The sequence below is a fragment of the Thrips palmi genome, unplaced genomic scaffold (genome assembly GCF_012932325.1).
Source record: "Thrips palmi isolate BJ-2018 unplaced genomic scaffold, TpBJ-2018v1 HiC_scaffold_4, whole genome shotgun sequence".
Classification (NCBI taxonomy): domain Eukaryota; kingdom Metazoa; phylum Arthropoda; class Insecta; order Thysanoptera; family Thripidae; genus Thrips; species Thrips palmi.
Genome location: NW_023144631.1, coordinates 2,164,700 through 2,185,899, shown reverse-complemented (window position 1 = coordinate 2,185,899; position 21,200 = coordinate 2,164,700). Strand labels below are relative to the sequence as shown.

General features: G+C 51.5%; 1 protein-coding gene across 4 annotated transcripts in view; it reads right to left on the bottom strand.

The window, feature by feature from the left end:
• LOC117649950 (kinesin-like protein KIF13A) overlaps window positions 1-21,200 on the bottom strand; it is a 44,046-nt gene that overhangs the window by 5,493 nt on the left and 17,353 nt on the right. Inside the window, exons 3-31 of one of the 4 annotated variants that reach the window (XM_034393155.1) lie at window positions 11,155-11,318; window positions 10,926-11,080; window positions 10,581-10,694; window positions 10,221-10,468; window positions 10,022-10,136; window positions 9,694-9,930; window positions 9,390-9,480; window positions 9,158-9,306; window positions 8,818-9,064; window positions 8,576-8,722; window positions 8,322-8,496; window positions 8,066-8,228; window positions 7,851-7,982; window positions 7,589-7,747; window positions 7,384-7,509; window positions 7,098-7,278; window positions 6,885-6,996; window positions 6,540-6,782; window positions 6,321-6,454; window positions 6,049-6,231; window positions 5,757-5,948; window positions 5,437-5,639; window positions 5,270-5,360; window positions 5,036-5,181; window positions 4,717-4,918; window positions 2,886-2,900; window positions 1,114-1,179; window positions 280-749; window positions 25-140 (exon numbers count right to left, since the gene is read on the bottom strand). In XM_034393155.1, the coding sequence (XP_034249046.1) occupies window positions 25-140; window positions 280-749; window positions 1,114-1,179; window positions 2,886-2,900; window positions 4,717-4,918; window positions 5,036-5,181; window positions 5,270-5,360; window positions 5,437-5,639; window positions 5,757-5,948; window positions 6,049-6,231; window positions 6,321-6,454; window positions 6,540-6,782; window positions 6,885-6,996; window positions 7,098-7,278; window positions 7,384-7,509; window positions 7,589-7,747; window positions 7,851-7,982; window positions 8,066-8,228; window positions 8,322-8,496; window positions 8,576-8,722; window positions 8,818-9,064; window positions 9,158-9,306; window positions 9,390-9,480; window positions 9,694-9,930; window positions 10,022-10,136; window positions 10,221-10,468; window positions 10,581-10,694; window positions 10,926-11,080; window positions 11,155-11,318 (4,776 nt within the window). The remainder of the gene's footprint in view (window positions 1-24; window positions 141-279; window positions 750-1,113; window positions 1,180-2,885; window positions 2,901-4,716; window positions 4,919-5,035; window positions 5,182-5,269; window positions 5,361-5,436; window positions 5,640-5,756; window positions 5,949-6,048; window positions 6,232-6,320; window positions 6,455-6,539; window positions 6,783-6,884; window positions 6,997-7,097; window positions 7,279-7,383; window positions 7,510-7,588; window positions 7,748-7,850; window positions 7,983-8,065; window positions 8,229-8,321; window positions 8,497-8,575; window positions 8,723-8,817; window positions 9,065-9,157; window positions 9,307-9,389; window positions 9,481-9,693; window positions 9,931-10,021; window positions 10,137-10,220; window positions 10,469-10,580; window positions 10,695-10,925; window positions 11,081-11,154; window positions 11,319-21,200) is intronic. The other 3 variants (XM_034393157.1, XM_034393156.1, XM_034393159.1) reach the window with 3 other exon arrangements.

Here is a 21,200-nt window from a genome sequence, read left to right as displayed (position 1 = left end):
GCATTTATGAAGAAAATATTTTACCTTGAGCTTGAGCTTGGAGTCCAGATTTTTCCTGACTGTAATTCAACAATAGAATCAAGTGTCCGTGAGCTTGGCATTACTTTGCATGCTTTCTGGTCTAGGCTGCCTGATTTAACCTAATGTTGACAGCAGACATGGAAAAGAAAAAAAAATGAGTTACCAACCTTTGCTTAATTTCAAAATAATTGTTTTTATACACACAAACACTCACACACACAAAAGAAACAAAAAACAAAAACAAAAAAAACAACATACCTGGTAAGAATCTAGCTCTGGCTCACTCAAAGTACCAATGTCAGCATCCAAGAGATTTTCGCTGCTGGCAGCCCCAGAGGAAATAGTGTGCTCCTGTTTACTATTATCTTTCACATCAACCATTTCATTGCCTTCTTCCTCCTCAATGCTGTTGTCATGATCAGCTCTCAGTTCTGATGCAACTCCAATCAATGTTTCTACTTCAGCATCTGTCTCCTGTCCTAAACTTTCCACTGATTCAGACTGCGTTCCATCAACATCACTTTGAAGATTGAGCTCATCGTGATTTGGATCAACTTGAGTCACTAATGTTGGTTCTTCAATGCGACCTTCAGCAAGTACCTGTGTTTTGGTACTAACTTCTTCATCGTCATCCTCATCACAATCTTCTTCATGAGGAGAGATGTCAAGAGCCGTTGATGATCCTAATTGCTCTTCATGAAGAGTTGTCAACTTGGTGTTGGGCGAGGCTGCAACAAGAAAAAGCAACATAAAAATGTGGTTTTCACAAGTTTAGAAGTGCACTGCACTTTGCTACAATGGCTTGGGTGCAGGCGTCCATAGTTAACACAAACAATACATCCATTCCATTTCAAAGAAAAAGGAATAATAGAGGAATACAAAAAGAAAACAAGCATGAAATCATAAACTCAGTGAGGCTTGGACAATAAAATACCTACACATTCAAAAAATAAAAACATTAAACTTAGGTGGAGGATAGAGAGGCAGGTTCTCACAAAACGCAAACAAATAAAAAATTTGTGTATCAAACTAAAACTACAGAGTTCTCAAAAGAGTTACTGTTTACAGGAAAACAAGAAATCCACAACATACACTTAGATCCAGGCTGCAGCCGCAATGTGTTTAGATTGATGTTGAGATTGAGGAATGTAGGGCGTGCTGAAATAGATAGGTAGAGCAGGTTAGAGACAAACACCACCACCAGTGCACAAAAAAGCCATCATGAACCCTGAACTGAAGCTTTTGCACAGACTTTATTATTACTAAGATGATAGCAAGAAAGTTATCTCAAAATCATCTCTTGTGTCTCTCTTAAAGATAATAAGAACAATAAAAAGGGAAACTCCTGAATAAAAACACATCGAATCAGCTGAACATAAATACCTAGATAAAACCTTTCAATTAACTACACTCGCAGGGTTATTAGAAGCCTACTTTATTAATATTATTATTTAAGTTGCAACAACATATTTGAGACACTAATGAGAACAGACCCTTGCAAGTAACTGTAAACTAAACCAACAAAATCTAGAATTTTGAATAATTTGAAGCACACCTAGAAGTGCTAGTATCTAATTGTAGTCCAAAAGTAACATAAGATAGGAATTTCTAAATTCTGGTACTCCAAAAAATTAGAAGCCTTACAGGTTTTTGTAGGTTGCTGGTATTTACAAAACAGTTCCATGCAAAGGTTTAGATTCATGCCAGTTGAACATAAGTCATTCTATTATCTATCACTGTGCCAATAGAGTACTCCAAACAAGCTCTGGCCCGGAAGAAGAAGAACAAAAACGGAAGTAAGAAATTGCAGTTTCTATGAGAAATGTACGCTGCGCATGAGGGTCCGCAGCGTATATTTCTCATAGAATTTGCAATTTCTTACTTCCGTTTTTGTTCTTCTTCTTCCGGGCCAGAGCTTCTTTGGAGTACTCTATACTGCACTTGCTACCATAAGACATTTTCAGTGGAGTCAGGATAAGCCTCTTCATTTGGCATCAAATGATTCCCAGCCCAGCATTCTTAAGGAGTTTTTAAATAGTAAAACAAAGTAAGGCCTGAATTTTGATTTGGAGAGGTTCTTGAAACAGAATTGAACTACCTTAAATGAACCATTATGGTTCAAGTTCATCACCCAGATGAGGAAACATTCAATATCCTCACAATGTTAAACCCTAGGCATGATTAGTTATCAGTAGACACACACATACATACAATCTTACAGATTATTACTAATATTGTTCATGCATTCACATATCACAATGTTAATACAGACATTGTTCCTACTAGGCAATCTGCTATGAGAGGTTCACACAGAAAACTGTTCCTGAATGAAAATCAAAGTTCTTAATGATGTGTTGTAAATAAAGGCAAGATCTAAAGGAATTGAATTTTATCTACATTTTGCTAAATATTCCTACTAGCAGTACACACAAATATCTTCCAGCCATGAGGAAGAAGCTTTACAGGCAAGCAGGCAAGCCAGCTGTGCAGCATAATAGGCCATGCAGAAATACCAACACCAAAATGCAATCAGTACTAGCCTAAATATGTACACAAAAGTCAAGACAAGATATCCTCTGAAGAGAGATAATAATCAACACGAATATCAGGCAAATTTAAGACCACAATAGAATGTATCACCAATCAAATACAGTGCTATTGGAAGAATACAATCTCTTCTTCTTTAACCTCTGACTGCTATGATTTCAAAATTATCAGTTACAGTATTTTACCAACAACTTCTTTTTAATTAACATGAAGAGGCCAGAAAAAGAAAGTGAATCCCAACAACTTCAAAAGCAATATATTTTTACAGAGGTAAACATCATCAAGATTATACAAGTAAGGAAAGCCCAGCGCGTTACCTGACAGAATGGAGCCTACAAGGCAGCGAAACAAAAAACACACCACAATCACATCAGAATAGGAACAACGATTGGAAGGTCAAACTACTGGTAATGTCATATGGGTTGTTATGATAGTAGAAGCTGTATATGGATTCTTTATAAAATTGGTGTATTGTGAGTTACTGGCCTAATCTGCAGGCTATAGGTGTTGGCTATGCTAGCTTAGATCTTCCAAGCTCAGCGCTAATTATATGAAACGGATGAATAAGTGCCATATTTGAAATAAAAACATGAATGATTTCTATCAAAACATGAGAAGTGAGGAGATATTGCATTTGCTCAGTGTAAATTTTAAGCAATGTTTTTCCAAGTTGTGTAGGAAAAAGGCAAGATTTAGAAAGAAAATTTTGGCGTTGCACTGAATTTTTATCCCTCTTAAACTGAATAGATAAGATGAGATTGTACTGTAGAGTATATACAATGCACCTAAAAATACCGAGACCAAATAGGATGGTACTAAATTCCCCAAAAGCAACTGTAAAGAACCACAGAATCCAAAGTTCGACTGTTCAAAGAAACACTATTGTGTTAGAATATTGCTAAAAAACAATACGGTAGTATGGAGAAATAATTTAAAAAACAAACAATGCAAAACACCAATTAGAAGAGACATAAAGTGGTTGAAAAAATAAATAAATTCATAACAAAATGTTATTACCAATGGGGACATAATCAAGATATCATAAACTCAATCTAAGGAATGCAAAGGAAAAAGAATTAGGTAAGAAAAAACTCTAAGAGAACTTGGAGGATATGAAAATGAGTCTAGCTGACTGGTGTAAAACCAAAATGCAAGCTTCTTGTGTGAAAATGTAAGGTGTGTAAAACGTTGCATGAGGCACTATGTGGTACAGTACACATAAGAAACACAGAAAGTTAAAACTGTTCACAGTTGCCCCGCACTTATCTCATGATCAGATAATTCCTGCTGATACTAGCAGTTAACATTGATTGAACCCTAGGTTGTTTTCATTGAACAAAATGGAATTGGATGTCCGTTACTAACGAACACTAAAATTAAGCCGCTCAGTTGAAGGCAAGAACGTGGTTCTTCAGTACAACTGTAAGTAACTAACAATCTGTACACAAGAAGCCATTAAACCAACAGACTGCAAAGACTGTTCACAGACGTAGAGCATAGATACAAGTCAGATTTAATGGCAAGTAATGTTATGAAGGCGCATTGATTAATAGTAATGTTTACTACAGCGAAATGTAACATACAACCAAATTTACTGGGGTGATACAAATACTGCAACAATACATACTCTGGCTTAAAACTACTTTTCCTCAGCAAAATCACTTCCCCTTGCTTACTCCATAAGCTCTTTCAAAATTTGTTCCAGAAATTTTGAATCGTTTCAAAGGTCAAATGATCTGCTAATCACTGAGTGGCAATAAATTACTAATCTGTTTAAGTTGACTGCCACACCAGATTAAGATAAGATCTAAACTACAATAGCTAAGACACAATTTATTTCATATGATGATGTACATTGTAACTCATTCCATTATAAGACTAGACAAACAAACAGTTACTGAACTTGTTCCCTAATTTGCAATAAGGTAACCCAAGAATATTACATGATCAGCTCGGCACAGGTAACCAATAAAAACCACAGTACCTACAGAGTCCTCTCTAATCTATCCACTTTGCTAAGAGCCCTAACTGCAGAACTAGACTTTTCGGATTAAAACCAACACAAGGAAGACAGTTGACATTCATTCACAATATAATCACTGAAAATGATTAAGAGCGAGAAATATCTAGAAAAGAAAAGAAACTCACCAATTCCGAATGGTTTGCTGCCCGATGAAGCAAGATGAGCTAGATCCACACTCTCAGACGCACTTCGGACAAAACCACCAAGACTGGACCGATTTAGTGGACGAGAGTCCCTGATGCTAAAGCTGCCACCAGCCAAAACATCAGCAAGGTCTGTAAAGCTTTCAGAGCGAGCAACGTTTCCATCTGAATCCATTCGCATGATCTGCAAGATAAAAGAGTAAAAATCAGTATTACTAACATTGACAATACATTTTTGTAATGCATATACATTGATAAATGTATTTGCAATTGCAATCATTTCCAATGAACCTAAACAAACCTGAGAAAAGTTGGGAACACTACAAGTTTTTCGCATTGACAAAGGTTGTCCTTGAGTGTGGAGCAACTCTTTCACAGCAACATTCTGCCTTAATCGATCAAGGGTCAGTATACTTTCCACAGCACTTACTCCTCTAGTATATTTTTCTAGAAACAAATGATGTAAAAATTTAAATATTGCATATCAGATTACATTTAAAAATAAAAAGAGAGACATGTGTACCAATGTACCAACCAATGTATGTTTCTCCATCGCTAAGAGACGTGTCTTCACCAGAGGCAGCAATCTGTGCAAGTGACTCTCTTTCTTCTAACTCTTCACTTGCCTTGAAGGAACAAATTGCACATATAGAACAATGAACACAGACTTCAACACACAAAAGTAGCAAGACGTTCACTCACCTTTGGAATGTTTGAAACCATTTCATATGTAACACCTGTTCTAGTCAAATAATCAGTTCGTACAATCCTCTTACGGATGCGTTCAGTCAATGATTGGCGCTTGTAAATGTTGAGGCTGAGACGTTTCCTCAGAACTAGATCCATTGGATCAGGATGAGAGAGCCTCACAGTGGTTTTCAGTATTAAATATACTCGCTCATTTGCTACAAGAAATTTAACATCAGCAATCAGGTGCAGTGACACTTAGACATAATTTTATTTTGTTTCAGTTTGAAATTTTTTCAAATTAATTTTTGTGAAATAAATCAATATTTGTTTACCTTCTGTAACTTTATTTAGGTGAACATTATCCTGGATTGATGAGTCCCATGCCGCAACTGCACATACATCTTTTTCCATTCTTCGAATGATAGGTAAACTGTAAAATTTATTTCCCAGTTCTTTGGGCAAAATTGAATTGATTCCTGTAGTAGGGACTTCTTCACCTGACTGACTTGTTGAGAGATCATCAGCTGTAAATTATTAATCAAATCATAGATTTGCATTAAAATTTTTTTTGAAACAAAACAATAAAAAAACCCTGGCAAATGGGGTACAAATTATTTAACAAACCATTTAGATCAAGGAAGAGAACAGGTATGTGTGTTTCCATTCCTGAAGGAGGAATCCAGTCAGCAGGTGCACCTGGAATACCAGATCCAGCAGCTGGAACGAGAACAGCATTCTGTTCCTCAGTTAAACTAACCCACTGGCTCACCAAGCTATGTTCTCTTTCTACATCTTCTTCAGTTTTATCTGGAAAAACAGGAGAAGAAAAAATAAATAAAAGAGGCGAAAATAGGTCAAAGAGTAAATTTTAAATATAAGTGAAAACAGTAACGTACCCTGCTTGTTTATGAGCCGTTGAATTTGCTGATCAAGATACTGACGTCTTCGTAACAAAGCCTCTCCCCATTTTTCTCGTAACACTGCAAGATCTTCTTCCTGATAAGAATCCAGGGCCATTTGAAGTTTAGATCTAAAAATTAAAAAGACCAATTAGTTTTCCACTTTAAAATTCATAGATATACAAGTTTTGCTGTCACACTAGCACAAAAACTAACCTTTTGCACACACTTCCCACAGCAATTGTAACAATGGACTGGCAAATGATTGGAAGAGTTCCGGAATTGTGGACAGGTCGCACTTCTACCAAAACTCGTCGTTGTTGGCCTTGACGAAGCTGGTAGACACCACCAGTCTGAATGTCCGGGCGAGGTAGCACTTCTACAGGAGCATAGTCTCCTGCATCATTTACTTCCTGAATTTCCACCCAAAGTTCTATTTTTCGTGTGAGCTCACTCCACCTGGAATACACGTTTGACAGTCAGTCCTCATGCTAAGAACCTACAAATACAAAATCAAGAGCACACGATTTGCGAAATGGAGAATGTTGACAGCACAATTACCTGTCAGCTAAAGAACGAGCTTTAGCAAGTTGATGCTCAACCTCCCAGCCTGGCTTCGTTCGAGTGTAACCTGCACTTCTATGACCCCAGACTTCGATCGACAGGGCACCTTCTACACATTTCGAGAGAAAGAGAGAGTGAGAGTAAAAGGGAATTAGAACAATATAGAATGAAGCAAATGATAGTGGACACAGAGCGGCAAACAGCCCTTACCTGAACAATGCTCTATAAACTCTTCAGTAATGGGAATTGTGAAGTCTTGGTCATGGTTAAATGTGAAGTTGGAGGGGTCAGCAGAGACCACTTGAACATCTGAGTGATTCCAGAAAGAATATTGACAGAACACATAGTTTGATAATGATGGAGGCAAACCAGTAGCTTGTTTAATAGACACCTGTAACAGAAATGAGGAGTATGTTTTGGGGTTCAAAAAAGAAAAAGACTTCATTGTTGGAATATCAAAGCACAAGCAGAAAACATTAAATTGAATGTAGCTTACTCGACAGGTAATGGTTGATGTTCCATGAACACCATCATCATCTCTTCCACTATCCCCAGAGCACTCTGACCCTGCTTCACAAGTTCTGTCCTGAGGGAATGTTCCACAGATTCTACTGACTTCCACCTGGAAGAATTGTGGGAAACGTTAAGCAGCAACAGGTGAGAAATATTTTCCCTAATGTTCAATGTGCATAGAGACATACCTGCAGACGCCCAACAACCTCTCCTTGTTGACTAATAATTGGTGTGTGGTAATTAAGAGTGACATCATGAAACAGCACTTCCAAAAATATGTTGGCAACGCCTATTAGGTTATGATTTTCAGAGTACTCATAAAATGGGTCACATGCATCATCCTGGTCCTGTGTGATAAAAGTTGAAGTCAGACATTCCATTATTAACAAATAATAATTTAAAAAAAAACAAAAAAAAAAAAAACAAGATGGTATGAGAATCACAACTTACATGCTCTTTGCCATCTCCGTAGAGATCTCTCATGTCAATCAGCTTGTTCTCAAGCTTATCCATAGACCAGACTTGGCTACCTTTACCTTTACGTTTGACTAAAATAGCAGGTTCACTCACAAATGCTCCCCTCTGCAAAAGAAAGATAACAAAAGCTCGATAGTGAATTTCACATAATATGCATAATATTTCAAAATGCTAAAATAAATACGCACCCTTCGATTAGGACTTAAATTAGCAGGAGGAATTTGTAAAGTGACACTGAATTTTGTTTGACGCCCCATTTCTTCAGATAAGAAATTTGCTTCTTGGCACAGGGCATTGGCTTTGACTATATCTGCTTTCAAATTGCCCAAGCTACGCTTGAACATTTCATCACTAAATGGAGAAAACCAATGAATCAGAAACTAGAAACTGAGTTCCCAATGAATGAGACACAAATAAAAGCTAACATGAATAGTAACAAATTACCTTTCTTGTGCCCATTTCTCTACACGCATTTGAGTGGTTGGTGTGTTTGGAGTAATTTTCCCAACACGAATAGGATCAAATGGCACATAAGGAGAATAAGGCGTGGATGGAGACATGATGTTTCTTAACTGTTGAAATTGTTTCTCATATTCTTGGCGCTGTTTTTCTAATGCAACTGTAAAAACAACAATATAAATTGAATTGGTTGAGGAGGTCCAATTGATTACACTAAAAGGCAACCTAAGATTGCTTACCTTGTTTATCTTCTTCATGCTGACGCTCTAAACGTGCAATGGCAGACTGAATAGGTCCATTATTCAATTCATTTAACATGAGTTCCTCCCTTGCAAAATTGTAATCTATAGGTTGTGCAGGGGTCTGTGGCTCTGAAGAGGTAGCAGCTGAAAAAATGCCATGGTTTTTGTAGCTGTTAGAGCTTTGGCTGATTTTCCCACCCCATTCAGTAACACAAAATACAACAGAAAAATTTTCTTACAGGAAGATTTTGGACAGTTGACTCGGAAGAAATGATGATTTCCCCACAAAATACGATCACCATGATGTAAAGGAGTGCGGTTTACAACTGGCACGCCATTGACAAAACACCGAGCACTGGTTCGAGGTTCCATAATAAGACCACCATCCTCAATGACTATCACACAGTGCTCTGGTTGGATGCCTAAGCCAGATAATTGAATATCTTGCTCTGACTCTGCTCCTTTAGCTCCAACAAGTGTCCTTTCCTATTAATAAAATAACGAGTAATGTGGTGAACAGAATGAAAAGTAAACTAATGAAGCAACCAACAGAGTCTGTTTCTGAAAGTTAAGACAAACCTTTAAATAGTACACAAGTAATTCATTCAATGATGGATCAGCATTCAGGTTTACTAGATAATATTTATTTTTCTCCACTTGAATACCGGAGGCTTGAACACTTATACCCATTTTCTCCAATGCCTGCTGACGTTCTTGCTGAAGTCTCTCTGTAAATTGGAGAGAGATTTTAAGACAGTGGTACACAAAGCACTCCTCAATTTTCTTAGTCAGGAAGGTTTCTAAATCTTACCAGTCTTCTCAAGTTTCTGTTCCCACGTCTGACTCATTTCATGCATCAATTTTTCACTTTCACTAATTTTTTCATGAATGTCCTCTCGTTGCTAGAATTATACAATACATAGATTAAAACAAATGAAATGTGACTATTTATTTCTCTACCTCCATGAGAATAATGTTTGACATGCAGGCAAAGCAAAACAAATACAACACAAAAAAAAAATGTAACAGGGAAAGGTAACCAAAAATGTAAAGAGAAGAGACACAAAAGGAGAAAAGAGTAAACAAATGAAAAAACAAAAACAAAAGAAGCATACCAAGGCTGGAATGGCATGGCCTACCGTGGCATGCTTGAGCATTTCACGTAGAGCTTCGACCTCCTGTCGTAGCTCACGAATAATCCTTGCATTGGGATCTTCATTGACCACGGCATGGTTGACAATTCGCTTGGCTCGGTCAGCATATCTCAATGTTGAGAGTGTCTCCTCATAATTATCTGCTGATGGTGAGATTGTGGCAACCATAACAGTTTTACTATTACCACCAAGATTATCCTGGATGAGATGAATAAATAAACAAGAGTTGAAAAACAGGCATTGGCAAATAGATTACAGATAGAATAAAAACAACACAAACAAAACAAACCTTCAGGAGCCATGTCAAAACTGAATCTCGGTATGGAACAAATTTGTCCCTATTCTTCGATGAAGCAGACTGATCAGCTAATTTTGATATGACAAGACCAAGGGTAGTAAGCGACCTACAATGAAAATAAAAACATTAATTAAATCATATGACATAACCTGTTTGCTATAGAGAGAAAGAACTGGATGCAGAAACTTACTTATTTATATTCGATCCCTCTTTCAAGCGATCTCCTACAGCACCAGTCTTCACAGCTCTTTCGCTTCCGGCCAAATCCACCAAAGAAACTCGGGACACCTTCTCCCCCGACACTCCGCTCTGAGTGTCGGTTAGAGTTTGGGTGACTATGACAGAGAAGACGGCATGCGAGCGGGACGATTCACTGTTCATGTTGGTGGCCGCCACGGTGCGAGACTTGTTGCCCTCCGCCATGAGGGTGTCAATGTCCTGCAAAAGGGAAGGGAAGGCCCGGCGGCCCAGCCACGCATGAACCTCCGAACCACTACGGGGCAGCGCGGCAGCGCCACAACGCCACAACGGACAACCCCCGCATCTTTACCTGGAACGACGTCACGGCGAGCTGCGACAGGCCGTCCACGTAAGGCCCGAGAACGTTGTGCTCCCGCACCTTGAGGGACTGCTTGTTGGCCTTGGGATCCAATAAATCGTGCACCTGCGCCAAAAGAGGAAACAGATGTAGTCCCTGTGGCGCGGTGGCGCGCGCCCTCGCGGCCGGAGAGGGGGAGGGGGTGACAGGGGACGGGCGGGCCGACCCGCGGTGCAGCCGTGCCGCGCGGGCAGCCTACCCTCACGTTCACAGGCGCTGAGCTGAGCCCTGAGCCAACCTGGCCGTGCTGGCCGTGCTGGCGGGGCAGGCGGCAGGCGGCGCACAGCGCGTACTCACCTTCTCGTTGTAGATCTCCATGTAGCTCACTTCCACCTTGTAGGACAGCTCGGCGCTCTGGCGCTTGGCGATCGTGTCGAAGAGCGCGTCGCACAGCCTGGGGATGATGCCCTTGCTGTCGCGGCCGCCCATCATGGTGTAGGACTTGCCCGATCCTGGAGCAGCCGAACACACACAGTGAGAGGCGCTCCCAACGCGACGGCGTCGCTCAACAACAGCAAAAACTCACCAGTCTGGCCGTAGGCGAAGATGCACGCATTGTAGCCCTCGAAGGCGTTCTCCAGGATGTCGCGGCCCAGGCTGTCGAACACCTCCTCCTGGCTGGCGAAGCCGGGCAGCGCCGGGTCCAGGGAGTCGAAGCATGAGTCGAAGGCGAACGTCTTGGGCTGCTTCCTGCGGGACAACAAGACGAGTACGCGTTTAGTGCTATTGCGCATCCCCGGGAAACCTCGCATCGCACTGCACGGACGACGATGACGCGGCCGCCATCCCTTCATCCGTTCGCCGACACCGAGTGTCTAAGGCGATGTCTGAAAGGGCCGAGGCAAGTTTGGTCGCGGTGTGACGCATTCATTGTGCACACTGTGAGCCGAGAGCTCCATCCAGGCCCAGGGCCCAGGGCCCAGGAGAGGTCCCGCCGAGGGGGGGCTCACTGACGAAAATCATTGTACACGCCAAAAAAAATCAAAATTCTAATCAAAAAAAATCATGAAAAATCAAAAAATCAAAAAAAATCAAAATCATTGAAGAAAATCAAAATCAATCGAAACTTTGTAAAAAAAATCAAAAAATGATTTGAAAAAATCAAAAAATCAAAAAAAATCAAAAATAATCACAAAAAAATCAAAAATAATCAGAGGAAATGAAAAGGAATGAGCAACCGATACACAAGACTTCAAAACATAAGCGAGTTCGGTTACAGAATAACTAGCTTAGCGCGACACCTAGCATCATAGATTTCAAATGGTTTGAAATTTCGCGCCAACAACTGCCGTATGTTGGTACGACTGCCGGTAATTTGGGCCTCTGCAGGACATAAAATTAAAAAAAATCAAAAAAAAAATCAAAAAATCAAAATTAAAATCAAAAAATCAAAAAGAATCAAAAAAATAGGCAAAAATCCTTTAAAATAAATTTTTCGGGATAAATCATTGAAAATAAAAAAAAATCAACAAAGTGAAGAAAAATGAAAAAAAATTCCGACAGTCAATGGCCGTCAAATCTTTGTACGTTTGAGACCCCAGTGAGCCCCCCCTCGGGTCCCGCACAAAGTTTGCCGCGCCGAGGCCAAGTCAAGGACGTCGCAGTGTGAAGCCTGAGCTGCCTGAGCCTTGGCTGGCCGGCCCGACCCACAATGCAGCGCCACTGTGCAGCCGGGCCAAGCCTCGGACAAAGCCTCGGACAAAGGCGGAAAAAGGAGTTGAAAGGCTGGGCCCACCCAGCCTTACACACACTTCGAGAGGGCCTGTCGCTGTCTAACTGGTCGCATCATCTGCGGAGAGCGGGTCGAGCCCCTGGAGACGCCCGGCGGGTAGGCCAATGCACGCACACGCGTCGTGCGGGCTGGCCTACCCCGCTGCTCGCAGGCGCTTCCAGGCAGGCGCTCCACGGGCCGGCCGCCGAGGCCATCATACGCGCGACCCCACCTCCACTGCCACCCCTTCCGCCGTGCCGCCGTGCCGCCACCCCCAGAGTGGTGGATCGTAGATCGTGGGTCGGGCCGCAAACTTGGCCGGCCACGTCTCTGTTTCGTTTTCCCGCCACGCCGAGCAGCGCGGGGCAGCGCCTCGCCTCCGAGGCGATAAAGGCTGTGATTGATTGGGAGGGCCATGGCCGAGGCCGAGGCCGACGCCGGGAACAATGCGAGTGCCCCGTGCCCCCCGCATCGGCCGGAGGCGTTCTGAAAGGGGTGCAAGGTGAGAGAGAGGCAGCTCGCTCGCCCCGAACACACAAGGGCGGCGGCGGCAACGATTACAGCAAAGTCGGCTGCTTGTTCACAATCGAGTCGAAGCCCCACGACTGCCGCCAAACGCCCCCACCCCCTGGCCACACCTCGTGCCGCCCCGCCCCGCCCCGCCCCGACGCTGTAAGCTGCATTTTAAAGCGCCCTTGCATCACCGCGATCCAATTACCGCTTCGATCGTCGAGCGCAGCGGCGCAGCGCCTTCCAAAGCAGCGCTCCCGCTTCATCGAGCCCTAAGGGCCCTGGGCCCTCCTTGGCGGCGCTTGGCGCGCTTCAAGGCGACCCGCCGCACGCCGCGCGCGCCCGTCCAGCATCTTCACACGTCCTCTGCTCACTCTACCTCCAATAAATCATTCAGAAAACTCACTCTCTCTCCCTCGCGGGGCATCACGCTGGCGCGCGAGGGGGAGAGGTAGAGACAGCGGTGGCGCCATGGAGGAGCAAAGGGGCGGGGGCAGTCGCCCCTTTCCTTAATTAAACGGCCGAGCAGACGACGCGACGCGCGCCAGCACTGGAATTTTCCGCGCCATGGCCGCTGTCGCTGCCGCCACGCTGCCGCCATGCTGCCGCCATGCTGCCGCTGGAGAGGAAAGGGGGAGGCGACGGAGAAGACGGATCGAGTTGAGCAAGACGCGGCAATAGAGTAGCGGGTCCGACCGTCGGACCGTCGGGGCGGCTGCAGTCTCTTCCCCCTTCCTCTGTCCACGGGACCACGTCGCGTCCCGTCCACGCCACTGCTTCCGACGGCAGCCTTTTGGCCCCTCCGCCCGCGCCGCTGGCCGGAATCGAACCTGGAGCCGACGACGGGGCGAAGCGGGGCGAGGCCCACGGCAAACTTGGGTGCGAGGCTGTCACCCACAAGCGTTCAAAATAAAACCGCCTCACCCGCAGCAGAGGCGAGACGGGAGGACCACACACCGGGATCCGTCCCTCTCCACCTCATCCAGAGCCCGGCGCCTGCAGGCTGATCCCACGAGTTGTCTCTCTCGCACCGATGCGGGCCACCCAATGGGTGCGAGAAAGAGCGACGAAAACGACTCTCGGAATCAGTCTGCACGACGCAGACGTCCCGGGGGACGCAACGCGGGAGCAGCAGGCCTGGCCGCCACGCCACCAACTGGATCAGCCGGTGAAGTTACTTCAGGCCGAAGCGCGCGGCGTGGGGAGGAACGGGCCGCTCCACTGCTAGACAACCAAGTGGATGGCGGACTCGAGCGGAGCCACCCCGCCCGGGGAACTTTGAGAAAGAGGAGGGAGGCGTCGTCCGCGTCGCGTCACGTGCTCGCGGACGCGGCGACGCGCCGGCGACACTGACCGATAACAACGACCACCCCGACCCACTTCCGCATTGATCCTCGCGCACGCGGCGCACGCGGCACGCGCCACTCACCACGCACGCCATTAAAGAAAAATAACCCCCGACCAATTACGGGGCGGCGCGGAAAGCGAGCTCCTGCACTGCACACGCCGTGCACGCCGCCCCTGGCCGCCCCCGCGGAGACGGCGAGGCACCCTTGGCCCGGCCCCAGCAGGCAGACAGGCGGGCCCTTTCCTCGTCTTCCGACTCGCCAGTCACTCGCTAGTCGCTGGGCTTGGCCGCCTCATCGATTCGGGCGCACGTCAAGTCCCTCCAAGCCGTGCCGCGCCGTGCCTAGTGCAGCGGGAGGCGGAACCGCGGAACCGGGCACGGCGGGGCGGAGTGCGGAGCGTGGCGGAACGGCGCTGGGCCTCCTGTTGAGCGGCAGGCTCTGCCTTGGCTCTGCCATGTGGCGTGCGAGTGCGGGCCAGCCAGCCCGCCAGCCAGCCCTAGGTAGGTAGGATTGCGTGCCAAAGTAAACCCCGATAAACCCGACGAGGCCGGCGCGGCCGACGGGGAGGTCTCTGCCGTGCGGATTACCCCCACCCCCTTTTTCCACCACCCCCGCGCCAAACGGGCCTAATTACATCGCGGGTTCGCTTTTATCAGTGCGCTGCCATCGCCGGGGCGCGTACGGCGAACCGCGGCGAACCGCCTCGCAAACGGGACGCGGAACGCCAGCGCCGCGTTCCAGGGAAACGGGGTGGAGAAAGGCAAAGAAAGGCGGCGGCGGCAAAGCGGCGTGCGGCCCTCTGTGGTATTCCCTATCCGCGCCACAAAGGCCGAGAGCGGGGGACGAGGACGCCGTCGACGGCCAGCACCGACCCCGCAGACGGCCGCCACGGCCACACGTCCTCGGCCCCTTCACGGTGACCAAGGTGCGCCACCGCCACCTTCCGCGCCTTCACCTTGGCCTGAGGAAGCGCGCAGCCAGCGCAGCGGGTGGGGTGGACGCATTGACTGGGTCGCCCTGCGCGCCCAGCGGCTTACATTGTCGCGGCCTCCACCACGGAGGGGCGGGGCGGGCAGAGAGGACCAGGAGGACGTCCCGTTCCGTCGCCCCCCCCCCCAACATCTAGCCATACAACGCGGCTAATGTCGTCCCGTGGGGGGTGTCGTGTCGGGGGAACGGGACGGGACGGGGGCTGGGGTTTCCTATGTCGTCAGCTCATCATCAGGTCCAACCCCCGCGGGCACCATGCACACGGACGCGAGGGCTATTGGCTGCGGGCCGTCCGTCCACACACACACACACACACACACACATACACACTCACATCGCGTGCCACTTCCAGGCCACGCCTTGACAACAAAAGGTAAAAATTCTCCGCGCGCCTCGCCGACGCGCGTATTCGAACCCACGTCGCGTGCGCGCCGCAAAGTTAATCCGCCAAATTGAAACAAAGGGCGACCGCACTGGCGGGACAATTTGGGCAGTGGCGGTGGGGAGGGGGAGGAGGGTGGGCGCGCACCGCCACACAGCGCACGCCGATCGGACGGCCGCGGTGGGCCAAAGTGGCCTTGGCGTCGCCCCGCCCCGCCCCGCCCCGCCGCGGACCGCCTTATCTCTAATGGACGGCGACAGCGCCGTGTTTGGATGACAGATAAGGCCCCCGCCAGGCAGGCTGCAGGGCGTGGCGCGGCGCATCACAACAAGAGCAGCTCGCGGGGCACGCGGAGCAACGCCCCGACGGAGCCTGCGCCTCGCGCCTCGCACTTACAGTGGGGGCCTCGAGGCCTCTCCCTCTGTCGCACTCGCGGGGCGTCCCGTGTGTGTGCGAGAGAGGCAGCGCGACGAAAGCACCGTTCGGAATCAAGCGGGCAGGCCTTGGCCGGCCGAGAGATGACCCACCCCGCAGGATTCATGGGGCCGCGGGCCGCGAGCTGGGCCTGGCGGCCTGGCAAGGCTCAAGGCCCGCCCCCGCCACCCCCGGAGCAGGGCCGGGGCCGAGGCCGAGCGGCCCCGACGCACTGCCTGGCGTTGGCGCGCGGTTGGCGGAGAGGCACCCACTTCCGGTCCACGACGGCGCCGTGATGACCGCCGCGAATCAAAACCTCGGCCTTGGCGCCGTGGCCCTGTTGGGCCCTGCTCCTTGCGTGGCACACGGCACGCGGCAGGCCGTGCAATGCGTCAAGCCCTGCGTCAAGCCGAGCCGAGCAGCGGGCCGGCCAGAGCCCAGTCAAGCAAGGCGGCAAAGCACAGAGGGCGGGCTGACCTTGAGGCGGGGGCGGCGGGGAGGCGCTGGCCTGGCTGGCCTGCCGCAGTGTTACGGCCAGCCAGGGCCTCGACGCGAGCGGGGGCCCAGCGCAGCGCAGCGCGCCGGGAGTGCACCGCCAAACACGCCGTGTCAACCAGCCAAATTTTAAAACGCCAACAAAACGGCCTTCCACAGGGATGGGGTGGGTCGGGAGTTGGGGCACGGGGTTGGTGGAACGTGCGCGATGCCCCCTCCCTTTCCCTCAAGGCCCCCGAGCCCTTCCCCAATGATCGCACCGCGCCGGCCTTCGCCACGCCATAAACTCCGTGTTGATGACCACCGACAGCACGCACGGCCCCCACGGGGCCGACGGGGAGCTCGGGGAGCTTGGGGGGCCGGTGTGAACGTGCCGCCCCGCCGCGCCACGGCCGCGGCCCACGGCAGCAGTCGTTCGTTCGGACGACACCGCCGAGCCGAACCAGCCGGTCCCAGAGAAACAGCGAAACAGCACAATGGGCCGAATAAAACACGTTGCCCAACGCGGATAATTTGAAGTGTGCGCGGTGGTGGTCTCTTTCTCAAAATGCGACCACTATTTTCCGCCAGGTTTTTGAGTTTGCTTTGGTCCTCCGCCTCCTGCCTTCTGCCGCGGGACACGAAGCAAGAAGCATTCAAGTAGAGAAAAAGGGGGAGGGGAGGGGAGGGGGTGTCCTGGCCGTTCACCGCACCCGCGTCCGGCCATGCGGCGAACGCGGCAAATCTCGCCGAGGCACAGCACTGCGTGATGGACAGCTTCGCCTCGCTGCAGTCTGCTGCCGGAGGCGGGCGGTGGCGGGCGGACCGCTTCATCGGAAGCACTTCCCCCTCCACTACCCCCGAGGGGTCTGGGGTAGAGACCCTCCCGTCAGAGATGCGCAAAGGGGGGCCCTCTCAGCCAATCACAGACGACTGGTAGTCCCATGCGGAGCGGGAAGCCCGAATTCGCCCCGCGCGAGGCTACGCAGTCAGCATCGTGCGGCACAGCAGGTATACGGCGGTCGCCCGCTAGCCTGACTCAGGGTGCCTTTGACTACACGGGACTACCAAGCGCTGGCTTGCGCATCTCTGACGGGAGGGTCTCTAGTCTGGGGAGGCCGGGGCGCGGCGCCCTTCCATCGGCCAGGAGATGCGGGACGAGGACGACGAGACAGGGTGCCGACCATGCCGACGACGCGGTCTTTGGAGCGCTGCGCGTTGGTGGCAACGCGCACGCACGGATGGACAGACAGACAGACAGACAGGCAGACAGACAGACCGGAGGCCTGAAGGGCCGGGAGGGGCGCGCCAAGTCGAGGGAGTGGCGCCGCACCGCACCGCGCCGCACGCCGCAGAGAGGAGGCGGGACATCATTTCTTGTCTCTCTTTTTCCCTCTCGGCGACAGCCTCCCTCGGCTTGTGGCAAAACACCCAGGCCGTTCCCGGAGGCGCGGCGTGGCGCGGCGCGGCGGCGTGCGGCGGTGCAGTGCCGGAAGGCGCCGGGCCGCTGGAGGAGGGGCGGTGGCGGGGTGGCGGGGGCCAGTGCGGGTGGACCATCGATCGGCGAGCGGGGCGAGAGCGAGGCGAGAGCGTTGGCGCGTCGGGGCGGCCGCGGCGCACGGCGCGGCCGGGGCGGCGAGGGCGGAACGGGCCGCTTGCCGCCCTCCTCGCGGCCGCCGAGGGCCGCGGCCAGCGCGCCGCCCAGCGCGTCGTCAACAGAGAAAAGTGCAGCCGCGACCCCACCCCGACCTGCCCCGCGCCCGCCGCCGCGCCCCGCTGCGTGGCGCACAACAAGCAGTCCGCGGTAAGGCAGGCGGGCGCCACAGCACAAGTGACCCAATTCCCAGAAGCCAGCCCTCGAGCCCCCTCCACCGCAGGGTGCCGCCCCCGAGGGCCTGGGGGCCGCGCCGCGCCGCCCCCCGCGAGCCACCACAGGGCTTGGCGCTCGCCGCCACAAAGTTCCAGCAGCCGCATTCCAGGCGATTCCACGCCGCGATGGAAAAAACAACGGCATGGAAACAACGGCACACTGGCGAGTCCTGTCTGTTTTTCATTACGCCCCGCCCCGAGGCCCTCCCGGCCTCTGCAGCCCCCGCCAGGCCCTTCCAGGCCCTTCCAGGTCCAGGAGGCTCCACAACACACCCGCCGGGCAATTCCAGCAAAGGAGGACGCGCCACGCCAATTGGGCTCCAGGCGGGCGCCAGGGCTTTGTCTAGAGCCCCCCCCCCACACACACACTCGTGAAAATGACGCTGGCTCCAGCGGGGCTCCTGCAGCAGCAGGTGCCGAGGCCGCGAGGCCCGCCGTTTTCATTCTCCGGCGAAACAAAAATGTACCCAGCCAGCCGGGGCCTTGGCCGGGGCCGTACGAGTGCACACGTGCGGGATGGCAAGGCGAGCAAGAAGGGGAAGCAGAAGGAAATAAAAGAAAGAAAAGAAAACGAGTACCGCGGCCCTAGCCCTGCGCAGCGCCCCTGCCAGGCTCGGGGTAGGCAGTCCCGTCGCGCAGGGCGGCGGACGGGATGCCTACCCGCCGGGCTCCCCATTGCAATTACCATTACGGGCTGGGGGCTCTGGCAGATCCGAGAACCAAACGCATGCAGTTTCAAAACGTTGATTCCTCTGGAGACTCCTCTCGGCGGACGCGCCTTGCGTGTGCATGGCGGCATGGCGCCCTCAGGGCGAGCAAGCACGGGCAGCACGGGCAGCACGGCGAGGGCGGCGAGGCCGGCGGCAAAGGTGAAAGGTGAAAGGTGCTGAGGGTCCAGGCCCGGGCCAAGGCGAAGGCAAGGCGGAAGGGCAGCCAGAGGGCCCCGCCCCGCCCCGCCCCGCCCCGCCCAAGCAGTCGGGCAGTGCGCGTGCATAATGCAGCCGCCATTGGCGCAACAGCACCCCGCTGGGTCCCGGGCCCCGAGCTTGCCGCCGGGCCGGCCGGGCGAGGAGAAGGGCAGGGAGCAGGGCGCGGCATCGCAGGTGATTCCGACGCCAAATCCCGTTTAAATCTGGCATGAGCACGACTCCCTCTCCCTGAAACGCGGCGCGGCGGGGCGCGGCGGCGGCAAGGTCATCCACAACCCTTGCTTTTATCGCCCGTCTCCTACTTCCCTCCTTCTTTCTTTCTCTCTCTCTCTCTCGTTGATGCGGCCGAGGGATGAAACATTCATTGACTCGGCCCTTCATCGCGGCGGCGACACGGCTCCGGCCCATCGAGGTATCGGCTGGATTTACGGCCGCAGTCCCATCCGGGCCATGCCGGCCATCTGCGGCCGCCCCGCCCCGCCCCGCCCCGCCCCGCCACATCGAGCGCACCACCGCCATAACATAAAATGCAAAAAAAGAGAGAGGCGCCGGCAGCATCAGGCGGGGAGAGAGAGGAGAAATATATGAAAGAAAAAAAAGGCGCATGAAAATAGAGAAGGTGAAAAACGGGATGACAAGACGACTCACGAGTCGACAAAGCGATATCCGTTTCCCATAATGGTGTAACGGCGGCGGGGTGCAAGCACACGCTGCAGGGATTCGCGGCCTTCGCGCGGCCCGGAGCGAGGCTAGGCGAGGAAAGCGAGGCGGGCGCCCGGAAAAGCGCTTTCCATCTAATAGCGAGGCGACGGCGGCACGGGCGGTACACGAGAAAATGAAAACGCCCCACTTTGTTTCCAGACAATCTCCCGGACGCACATCTCCGTGATGAACGAACGCGAAGCGCGGGCCGCCCCGGCAGCACCAGCAGCACCAGCAGCCTGGCCACACAGATTTGGCGGCCTGCAGCGCGCCGAGGCAGGGCGAGGCAGGGCGAGGCAGGGCGAGGCACGCCCCCCGTGGGGGAATTACGGTGTAGGGCACGGCGGGTGTAATCCCGGGGGAGAGCCGCACGCCGCGGGCCCAGGCCGCCCCGCCCATTTTTCATCCTCTTCGGCGAAGCGGCGCGGCCACCCCGACGCCACGCCACAGCCAGCGTGGCGGTGGTGCAGCGAGTCGCTAACTGGTTCCGGTTCGAGGGGAGAGGCGGCGGCAGGGAGATCGGTCCTCCACTCAATGGGACACAGCAGCGAGCAGCGACGCGGCAACCCGATACGAGGCAGTGCCCCAGTAAGGCCCACCAGACAAAGTGGAGCATGCAGGCCCCGCCGGGACGCCCACCCACCCCCACAGCAATGAGCGTCCTTGGCGGGGCTCTCTCTCTCTGCCTCTCTCTTTCTTTACTCTCAATCCGTCGCGGAGCTGTGGGGCCACCTGGTGCACGCCCAGAGCGAGTTCCTCCACGTCGTCCACAAACGATAAAGTACTGTATTGGACACGGCAGCTCGAATGCGTCCCTAGACACACACACATATACACACACACATACACACGCACACACACACACACACGCGCGGCCGCAGCAGACGGACTTCCTCGGCCGTTCGGCGCGCACGTGGGAGGCTCCACAGAGGCTCCGGTGTCGCGTGGCCTGAGTCATTGGGGTCCGCTCAAAAGGAGGGGGGGAGCAACTTCCAGTGACTCCGTGTGTGAGTGGACGGGGCCGAAAGAAAGGGGGAACGGAGTGCACTGCAGAGGCGGGTGCATCTGGTGCATGTGTGTGTGTGCACACGTCTACACGGCGAGCCTGCAGCAATGTGCATTCCCGTCTCTCTGCGGCGGTGGCAAAAAGAAGGTCTGTGTGTGTGTGTGTGTGCGTGTGTGTTCATCGTCATCCGTGAGGGCTCGTCCATAAATAGGCGTCGGCGTGCCACACTCCAGGCG